Raw genomic sequence first — 11,956 nt, 5'->3', positions numbered from 1 at the left:
CTTTACACGGCTGTATATAAATATACGTATGATGTGTGAAAACAAAGAAAATATAGTATATGACTCTGTTTCTCAGCATATACAATCCTAATCATGAAACGTTTTTTAAAGTCCAGTAATTTTTGAGGGTTTTCTTCACAAGTTTTAAAATGTACAAATATTTCCTTCTTTTATAATTCGTAGATAAATATAGATGGAATGGGGTTTTAATAATATTATGCATCTGTATTTTATCTTAATATGTGTTTGACTTTATAGTCTACAACGCGAGTCTGTTAGATGCCTTACGGAGTAAAACATTTGTATGAAAAACTTTGTAGTCGGTATGATTGAAATCTTCATTCATTCTTAGATAATGATTGAGAATACAAAATTCTAGCATTTGTCGTTAAAGTAAGTAAATTCCCCGCTCGATATCTACGTTAAAGAATCCTTTTATCATCTCCGTGGCGCTTGCAACGCACATCGCATTTAACACGTTGACAATACATGGCCATATTTTATTAATTAATATGTTTTCCATGGTCTACTACATAAATGAATTAGGGTGAAAGGATGGCTAATGAAGGTTTTGTAAATGTTTCGCAAGTAGTGTGAAATGCGATTAAATTTTTTTTTAAAGATTTGTCATTTTTATGACTGACCAAACCAAACCAAAAAGAAGAAACGACCTCGTAAAATAAAGCTAGCAAATTTTACTTAGAAGACTTCATAAAGCTTCATCACCAACTTTATTTTTTTTTAATTTTGACGCTTTCCGATTATTTTTAATTAACAGTGTAAATAATCTAATTAACCAAATAATGTTCATAATCTGTAGGTATTTGTTTTTTTTGTAGAAGCTCACAAAAATATTTAAAATATTTATTTACATGAAACAGAACTATATTAAAGATACTTTCTTTTTTTCTTTGGGACGTAAAGTTAATGTAAAGGTTTCTAGAATAAAAATGCTATTATTATTAACATTATATTAGTTATCACAAAGATAATTAAGCGTTTACGTCCTAAACTTATGCATGTTTATAAAAACTAAAAAACCATCATACTCATAAAAAAATAAGACAAATTGAGTTATTTTTCCTAATATACTCATCTATCTCTTTTCATCATAGCCTAAACACAATTGGACAGAGGGAGATAAAAGAGTACGGTACCCGGTGATGGCTGGTATTTACAGTAGAAGTGTTTACACATATACAACAATGATTGCCGGTTACAGGGATTCATTGTAGGATTTTGAGAATACGCTATTCTATTAATTACTCCTCTATATATTATTCATATAAAATCCCTTTATAATATTGTATATGTATTCAATAGTCACACACATCTAGCCATCGATATACCACGATTAATCATTATATGAAAAACACCTATCAATTTCGGTCGCGGCTGATGCATGGAAATGTTCACGCTGAAATACAAAAAACTGACTTGACGTTTGGAAGAGTTTGTAAATCTGACACTTATGTTATTGGACATTATCGGAAACGAAAACGTTGAATTAGAATTTATAAGTGTTTTGTGTTATTCAAGTGGGTATGATTGTTTTGTTTACGCTTCTTATTATTAACTATTATATATACTAGTGGCTACTTCTAATTATTTTGCTATATTTCTTTTAAAGTAAGTATTGTTTGATGATTTGCTTTTTTAAAAGAGTACCGAGAGGTTTTACCCCGGCTTTTTCTCCTCTGTCTTCTTTGCCAATGTGTAGGGATGCCTACATATTCAAATTTAATGAAGTAGAATAAGTGATACCTTGATGATCTTATGTTCCTAAATAAACGTATATTAATTTAAATTTTTTTATATGTAACTTAACTAATGTTAGGTTACATAACTCACGTTTCAAAGAAATCGTTGTATTGAGATTTTTCGTTGTTCGTGGATTTTATGATTTACGATGTTTGCCTGCTGGTACAGCACTAAATCAAGTTTTCTTGGAAAATAATTTCCCAAACACTCGATTGACGCGGCGCGTAATTACGAAACTTTTCATTTTATATTGATTTCCTTGTATTGTTTGCTCACAGGAAAATGTAATTTTTATCAAGTCAGATAAAAATTATACTTTAATTTTTTTTAATGACATTTGTAGTGTCAAATAATTTTGTTTTAATTAGGCCTATTAAAAAAAGCTTTTACTAATTAAAAGTCAGCCTCGCATATTAAACAATTGTTTATATAACTTTTCGTTTACATAAATTAAAAAACTAGATTACAATTCGCCTTTATTATTTATGTAATTTAAAAACAAAACATTCAGAAGTTATATTAAAACAAGATCTTCCGGTATTTTAAATAATTATAGTGCCATATGAGTTGCCAACGGTCAAAGAACGCACAGCTGCATTCGCGGGTGGGTCACAAAGCCGTACGCGCGTTTCGTATCACGCGCAGCTGACCGTTAAATAGGCCGATAATTATGTGTTAAAATTTCTCAAAAATGTCGAATATACCGCTAGTACGCCGCGCTATTGCAGGTGCCTCCCTGGCCCATACACCAGTGGACAATAATTTAGTGAACCAAGTTCAGGAAGATCAGTGGACTCCAGCTGCTTTGGAGAGAGCTGGGTCTACACTTAAGGCTCTGAACCGTATGGCTAAAAGACCACCGGTACATATACTCTTCGAAGATGTTTGTTATACTGTCAGTTCAAAAAAAGGTAGCGTATTTTTTATTTATAAACGTAGAAAATTAAATAAATAGTTATAATAATAACGTAGATATTGGTATTTTTTTTATTTGATGTAGAATAATTGTTTATAGTTTCTTCTTACATCGTTTTCGATTAATTAAATATAAGCGGGTAATTATTGCCTACCTACATATATAAAAAAACTAAATTTTTTGTCTGTCAAGTTCTTCTTATCTTATCTTCTCAAATGTCATCTTAGCAAAAAATTAAAACAATAAAATCTATTTAAGGATATATAACATATCACAATTTTTTTTTATTCCTTTGACGTTAAAAATATTTTTTCCGACAACAGCTAAAGATTTTGAAAATTTTCCATTAAATAATTTTTAAGGTCAATGTGACGATAAATTATGGTCTTGAATATAGCAGATATATTCATAGAATGTGTTGAAAAATTCACAAATTATTTAGATTTAAATGTAACGATATCATTGAAACGCTACTAATTGTTTGCTCTCTTCAAAAAAGCTTTTTGTAAGGCATTATGGCTGCGATACTTCGATATTTTTCTGTAACCAAATTAAATAAAACAAAAGTTTATGGATTTAAGACGTTAGACAGAATTTTAAGAATAATAGAAACCATAAGTTATATCTTTATTAATGGAATTAAAACTAAAAATGAATGTCAATTAAATATGTGACATGACGTGCGTATGTATACTCGTAATTTAACCGAACAATTTTCTTTATATATTAAAATTATTTTACCTTCATTAGATATTATAAAGATACATTTATATTTTTAATTACCGCTATATCAGTTATTTAATTATGTTCAGCACGGATAGACTCGGTTCAATACAATTAAAACACTTTCACATTCCATGTTATTTTTTTAAATATCTCTTCACTTAGGGTATTTCTTGATAACTGCATCAACTTTACTATTGTATATATAGATACAGTTAACGTAATGCCTTAGAAAGTAAATTCGAAAGAGAAAGTGAAACTCGTTGTACAAGAAACGTTCAGATTCTTCCGCACAACATTTACAGTAAAACAATAAATACAATTTGCGCATAGATCGCAAATAATTTTATTATTCAAACCGTCAACTACTTCATATGGCAAAATCGTAGGTGATAATAGATTTTAATAGTGATTTGAAATTAACCACAATCTCTTTAAAGCACTTATACTATGTTCGAAAATCATCGGCGATATAAATTATGTAGCAGAAGACATTCATAATCAAACTTCAAATAATGCTTGATTTTCAAACTATATAATAATTATCAAAATCGATTTAATAAAACAAATAAAGAAATTAACCTACAACCTTCAGCTTTATAATATACTAGCGGATCCGACAGACGTTGTCCTGTCTACACGTCTTTAATTTCAAAATTTCAATTTTTAATAAGCCATTTTGATGAAAATTATTATTCAAATGTTATGACAATATCTAACGATCCAGCACATGGTCACACACGATATAACACAATGATAACAAAACTTTTTTTAAATTTCGGGACAGACTAAAATTAAAATTCGAATATTATTTAAAATTTGACACTGCGATGGTAGCGCCGTCGGTCGGATCCAATGTAAAACATTCCAGAATCAACAACAACTAATAAATTGAAAATTAATTAAAAAAACATTGTCCAGCGGACAAAATTGTGAATCTAAACCATTCCCAGATCCCCTTGAACACACACAAATAATGTCGTCTAAATCGGTCCAGTCGTTTAGGAGGAGTTCAGTCACATACACACGCACACAAGAAATATATATATTAAGATAGCAGACTCGACCAAGCGTTGCTGTGGCTAAGGTTTTTGTTATATTACATAGTAGTAAACTTTTTAAGGGAAACGGTAGGAGAACTTATGTGAAAGGTAGATAGATAGCTTATGTGAAACTTTGGTACTTTTAACACAGCGCCTTCTGGTAAAATTGTATAAAATAATAAACAAATATTTGGAATAAAATAATATTGTGGGTATAAATTAAGATGTAACCTATCCTATCTTTTAAGTTAGATCAAACTGCACACGGTATCCAAATGTGATTCACATCGGTTTCGTAGTTAAGGAGTCCATAGCGGATAAACGTGACACGTAATTGATATATATTAAGATTCACAATATATTAATAATTATAAAATTAATAATAAATAAATTAGTAGGTAGATAGATCATTCTGTTTGAAGGCATTTAACCGTTATACCTTACTTTAATTCCTGAAACTAATCGACCCAATACGAATTACGAATAAAAATGTAATGCACAATTTTGTAAATTTTGAGAGCTGAGGAAGTTTTTGGAGGAAATGAATCGGAATAAATATTACTATTTATTCCGATTCGTGTACTGGTTGCAAAATAACTGGAATGGTTAAGTTGAATTAATTAAACGTTTCTCAGCGAAATAATTTATTGGAAACTTGTTTTATGATTTACGAAATTAGTTTTGAATAATTTTTATCCAAATTAAAGAATATGTTGGCGTTTTATGAACTCAATATAGTGAAAAAACATTACTGGTTTCCCAGAATTTTTAACAATATTGAAAAATCTCGAACAAGTACACTTTTAACGGATTTACGTAAATCACAACACAAACGTAAAAAACTTTTATATTTTTTTATAAATCTAATCTTCGAATCATGGTATACAAAACCGAAACATGGCAGTAAATATGACTTCCATAAGCCAACAACGTATTGGATTTGAACGAATGTTACCCTTGAGGTAACATCAAGGTATCACTTATTCCACGTCTTTAAATTTTAACCTGTATGCACCTTGTCATCGGCAAAGAAGACAGAGGGTGTAGGCCGAGAAAAAAAGCCGGCGTAAAAAATCTCTCGGTATTCTTTTAAAAAAGCAAATCATCAAACAATACTTATTTTAAAACAAATATAGCGAATTAATTATATATAATTAATTTTCTATATATAATATACTTCACGTTTAAGTTTAGTCATTACGACCAAAAAAATCTGAAAAGAAATTACAGCTTATTGTTGTGACCCCCAAAAGAACAAAAAAGTGGATAAAAGAACACGGTACTGTAGTTACAATTGCACACAAAAGGTGTTTTTGCTTTAATACATTTATTTACTTAAAATCAAAGCTAAGATAGAATGACCAAAGTGAAAGCCACATTTAATTATGTTTTTCTATTAAAGTTAAATTACTTGCGACTTTTAACATCTAATAGCCGACACAAGCTCACCCTTACCAGTCACGTATTCCTAAGTACATTGAAGCACCTTCCTTCCCACTCCATACATGTAATGAATAAAGTTTTCACATTCACTGAAGAGCATCAAAAGACGCGAGAGTGTAATACGCAGTGAAAAATACTGTCGCAAAGAAACCTATCATTCAATCTCTCATTTTTGAAATCATCGTCATTCCATAGAACAATGGAACCGAAATTATTTTTATTTTATCATAGCTTGAATCGTGGCTTTATTAAAAAATTGTCTACCTTTGTGAGAGGCTTGTGCTTATTTTACGAAAATTAAAATGATTTTGTAAAATTAATGTGGGCTTTACTTATAAGAATAATTTGTTTAACATTATTGAAGTATAGTATAACAATTTAGACTTTGGTTAATATTTGTTAGGAAACCAATTTAGTTATGGAAAGACAGCGTACCAACGTAAATTATGTATACTACGTTATATTTAGGACATTGTACGTGTATATGGATTTATGATATACACTTTACACTATATATCAAAATATAACTAAAGCTATAGCTTTGTTGTTGAGTTATTTTGCTATATAACTCGGACACTATAGTGTCCGAGTTATATAGCAAAATTAATACATTTGTAATTTTGTCGAAACTCAAATAACATGTTTGCTTATTTCTATTTTTTCTGTAAAACCGTTGTAGGATACATTAATTTATTTTTTACTTTATATTTCATTATCTATATATTTCTAAAAAAATAAATAACGATTCATAACATTATATGTTTCATTTCGTTACATACCGATCATTTGTAAATATGATATTGATAATTATTATTATTACGTATATTATAATAGAAATATATATACAAGCCGAAAGTAACAACAAGCATAACTGGTAGCCTGATCGCTAATGAACATTCTCTTCCACCACGAAATATAGTACTGCATGTGTACTTAAAAAATATATATGAATTACTAGCTGACCTGGCAAACGTCGTTTTGCCATGTATATCGTTTATAATAAAAAATAGGGGTTGATCGTAGAGGGTTTAAAATTTAGGGTTGTGTGGATTTTTTAATGCTGTTGATAAAAAAATAAAAATTTATCTAAAAATTAAAAAAAATATATTTAGGGGTGGACTACCCTTAACATTTAGGGGGATGAAAATAGATGTTGTCCGATTCTCAGACATACCCAATATGCACACAAAATTTCGTGAGAATCGGTCAAGCCGTTTCGGAGGAGTTTAACCACAAACACCGCGACACGAGAATGTTATATATAAGACGACAATTGGCAAGCTGCACCTTTTTTAAATCAAAAAACCCGAAGGAGACAACCATAGATGAATGACGTGTTAAGTAATTGGGAATTTGCAGCAATGGAATTCCGGAAGTTAGGCTATTTACTATCATAGTTATATAAATAAAAGAATGAACACTATTATTAACACGAAGATTATAAAGTCAAATAAAATCATATTATTTACGCGCACTTTGTAGACGGTTAAGTTATTTTTAAAGAATTTCAACTCGTTAATAAGAAGTCTACACTAATTGCGCTATTTTCTTCAACTCCAAAATTAATTCGGTTAAGTGAGGTGTAAATTTGTAATATCTTACAGCTAAATGTCAGAACTTTAAGGAAATTAAAACGTATATTATCTTCTTTATTTCAACGCAAAGGTTCGAGTAAATAGCAATAATTGCTGTTATCTAGAATAATAATGATAGTTTAGTCGTTGAGCGATTGTCATCGTTGGGAATCGTGTTGGAAGCTATGCATTTTTAAGATAATACCGTTATATCTGAGTAAATACTCAGTGATAAGTGCCTTCCATTGTAGATATACGGACTGATGACTTTTCATAGTTTCGCTATGATTGATGCCATTTTAACCATAGGCTTTGAGAAATCGATGACGTATGTCAGGAACTGCTCAGAAGAGCTGTTGTACATTCTTTTAATGGTGATGATATAAGCAATTAAGGCGGAATTATTATTTTATAGCCATAATTTAAGATATTCCAAGGAAACAATCATTAATCAAGCGTCATGTTAACCGCAGAACACATCAGTAAAAAAACAAAAGACGCTTAAGGAAATGATTTCTCTCACAAAGGCTCTCGATATTTATTTATGAATGCGGAAGGTTTCATTTAACAAAAGAAAGTCATTTCAATTACCGCCAGCCTTCGTCTTTTGACTCGCGAATTGTTAGTAATAGCAATAACCTTTGTTTTACCTATAAATATTTTAATATTTTATACCATTTTGGCTCAAACATTTGACAGCAATGTGAATCTTACTTCTAGGATACGGGGTATAGGTCGTATCACGACACGTATATGTTCTTTTATTTCTTTTTTTTAAGACAAGATTAGGCTTTCTAAAACAGTTAGACCCAATGTTTATTTTACTATTGTACTCAATAGTATTGTATTTGTATGTAATTAGTATTGAGAGTTGATCAAGGGCAACGATTTGTTTTAGGACTGAAATATTTATTGTATACATTTATTAATTCCATAGCAGTATCTCCATTAATACCGTTAACTAGTAAAACAATACTTTGAGAATTTAAAACTTCAGAAAAATATTATATTTTATTTACGCAACTATACAGTTTAAATATACTGAAACGCGTGTTTTTCCAGTGAAAGCATAAATTAGTTTTTAAACTGAGTTAGAAATAATTTTTACATGTACTAACCTAATGCAAAAAATAAAAAGGTATGTCAAAAATCCACTGTTGAACAAAAATTCAACGTTTTTAAAGGTAATGCGCACACGCATCCCGGATGTAGCCTTGACGCGTACATGTGAGCTGGGAATACACTCAAGGTACTGCTAGTCTGAGAGTGAGCCCATAAAGACAATTCAGATTTTATGCCCCTAAATTTGGTCATCGCACAAAGACGTTTGCAATAAGCCTTCTCCATATTTCAAACCCTTTTTAGTCCTATAAGATGAACAATGTTTTGATCTAAAACACTTAAAGGTGTGAACTGCACTATACAATTATAACAACAACATTATTTACATAATTATGAAACTGGTTGGTCTACAAACTTAAATTCACTATAAAATAGAATTATGTTTGGCAAGAGACAAAATATGACCCTGGCTTTAATTTGCAATCTTGAATAATTACGGTTTTGTAAATTTTATAATTTTATTTATTATGTACGTGTATGCCGCCCAGATTTAGATTATTATGTTTGGTAATAATTAATTCATTCGTATAACTTTCATCGATTATTGAAAATTCACTTCTACTACTTCTACAATTATAAGTTTAATTCTAGCCAAGTTGAATTATATCTTATTTAAATCTGTTGTAAAATATTAAGATAATAATCAAGACATTGGTAATCAATGTTTCGAATCAAATTATTCTTCACAACACATTTCAAATTTGAATTACCATATTATGAAGGACATTCAAACTTTCCACAGTATATTATTCTTTGCGTCAGAAGCAGTAATAAACGTAGTGATGTGATGCGTTTAAATTCCATAAATACACTAATTTATTCTCTATCTATTTATAACATTTTTACAATGAAGGGAACATTGACATGTCAGGTACAGAAGGCCTACTTGTCTACAAAACAATAATTGATTACTTTTATATACAAGTATAGAAATAGATTGAATCCGAGGGAAATACCTATATAGTGTGACACCAGTGGATTACTATCGTTACTATTAAAAAGTCTGCCGCCATTTCAAGTACTTGTTGTCCAATCCAAAAGCTTGAGTATTTTAAAAATGGAATAAATTTGAATGACCGTTGACAAAAGCCTCGTCTAGTGAAATCGGTAACTACTGCCATCGTTCCCCAGTGATTCTCTATTGTCAACACTTTGCATGCCGTGCGGAATTCCTAACTTCCCAACAAATTGGAGATTGCATGCGATACATCAAAAATCGTGGCGCTTCGCCGCATAACAATTACTTTTGTTTTGGAGCAGAAATTATAAAGGTAGGTTTTAACAATTTTATACAATATGATATTTTAAAACTTTTATTTCGTTCAATAATAAACAAAAATAAATTTAACATTTTTTTCTGATTACTTCTAATAGTAAATGTTCTATCATTTACTAATACTATTTATTAATGTGGAATATGTTTGTTATCATGTACCATTGTACCATATGTACCATTCCCGCTGGCTAAAAAAAGGAAACCTTTTTTCTTAACGAGGCGATGTACCTTGTCGATATATTTTATCCAATAGATAATAAATATTTATTTCGTTTTATTATAATGACCACCTTAGGCTGATTATCTTAAATTTAATGTCTTATAGTACCGTCTTAAATAATTTATTATCAAATTTTTTTTCCTGTAATTACTCACGAATGTTACCGACAGCATCATTCATCAACCAGATATATATTATAATACAAATTTCAAGGTTGTTTTATATTATCTATAGGTGTTTATTTATGCGTAAAATATTTGTAGCCATATAAAATAGAATAATGAATATTTTTATATAAACGACAGCCATGAAAATGAATTAATGATGGAAGAATTTTTATTCTGAAATTAATATTTTATTAATGATTTCCGTCCCCTATAATAGACATCGCATTTGTACACGAGGTGATCGATTTCTGGTCGAGAATTAAATTAATCATTTTTGTGCGATTCGAATAAGGGACTTTGAAGTATTAATTGAACGGAAAATAGGAGTTCAATAAAACTCCTATTTTCCGTTCAATAAATTATACGAAGAATCATAAATATACATGATCATTATAAATGGAATTGAATATAGCTGTCAAGATATTATAAATTATACATACAAGGCATAGATGAATAATAAAAATTATCGGTGTATAATTAGACAAAGAGTTAACGTAACGTTAGTTGAGTTTGTATTTGAAACTAGTAAACACGAATATTTCGTAAACGTAAAATCTATATAGAGTTAAGAAAATGTATAAGAATGAGTCAGATATCGCCAAATGAAAATTGTGTCTATACCAAAGTAGGATAGTAGTCGTAGTTAGGATGTTTTGCCGGATCAAGAGGAAATCAAAAATGGTTTAATAGCTTCGGTATAAATTGTTGCAATATACATTAATATGCAAAATACAAGTTTTATGTTTTCACGTGATCTAGATGTGGCTTGTTTGATACCATTTTTTGCCAGGCCGACCCCATTATTTTATTTATTCAATTCTTAGTGTGCAATTAGTTTACTACATCTATAAAAAAATATAACTATTAATAACCTCTCCTGTTTTTGCGATATTTATCAATCATGCTCCCGTTGGTAGTTGGGTTATGCCTAGCCTGTATAAATGAACGATCTGACACAAATCCAATCAGTAGTTTGTGAGATTACCGCGTTCAAACAAACTCTTCAACTATATAAGATTTCTTTAGAAAATATTTAATCGAATTATTTCCCTTATTTATGGTAATGTTATAATTTGCTTTGCATATATTTAGCATAATTCACAGATCAACAAATTAAATAAATCATTGTTATTCTTTGTATTATAACCCCTGACAACCCTAACGAGCATACAGCTTGTTTAATAAAATGTACTTTATTGACAACCCTTTTTTTTTTTTTTTAATGAGGTGGAAATGCACTTATGCAGGCCCGCATCAAGAATCGAACTTGACGCGGGGACTGTGGGGCTGGATCTACACTCAAAACCCTCTGCTATTCAGAGGGGTAGAGAGACCCTACCCACTAAAACCACCTCAGCCCATCACACGCCCTTAAGATGGGCCCTCGGGGTTCGCTAGGCATTCTACCCAAGGGACCCGGGCTTATATCCGACATAGAGAGCTAATCATGACCTGCGGTTCCGGGCTACTCGAGGTCGAGCCCCCAACCTTGAACTACCGGTCCTTCTACAGGCATCCCCAGACCTCTCCCTCAGTCGCTCAGCTGCCTCCTTCTGCAGCATTACATGCTCACAGAAGGAGACCATTGCACTCCAGGCCTCCTCGCTCCCTAGCATTGCTATTATAATACCCGGTAAAGTGAGGTCCGCCCCTATAACCGATACCAGGTCATGACGCTCCCTTGTCCAGGTGACACACTCAGCCACAGTAT

General features: G+C 30.7%; 1 protein-coding gene across 1 annotated transcript in view; it reads left to right on the top strand.

The window, feature by feature from the left end:
• Positions 1 to 2,337: 2,337 nt before the first annotated feature.
• Positions 2,338 to 11,956, top strand: part of LOC110996737 (ATP-binding cassette sub-family G member 1-like) — a 38,988-nt gene continuing 29,369 nt past the window's right edge. The window contains exon 1 of the mRNA XM_022264553.2: positions 2,338 to 2,672. Within this exon, the coding sequence (XP_022120245.1) occupies positions 2,453 to 2,672 (220 nt within the window). The 5' untranslated portion in view covers positions 2,338 to 2,452. The remainder of the gene's footprint in view (positions 2,673 to 11,956) is intronic.

The sequence above is a fragment of the Pieris rapae genome, chromosome 15 (genome assembly GCF_905147795.1).
Source record: "Pieris rapae chromosome 15, ilPieRapa1.1, whole genome shotgun sequence".
In the NCBI taxonomy this organism is placed as follows: Eukaryota; Metazoa; Arthropoda; class Insecta; order Lepidoptera; family Pieridae; genus Pieris; species Pieris rapae.
The sequence above is the reverse complement of the archived record's forward strand: the minus strand, read 5'-3'. Positions and strand labels throughout refer to the sequence as shown.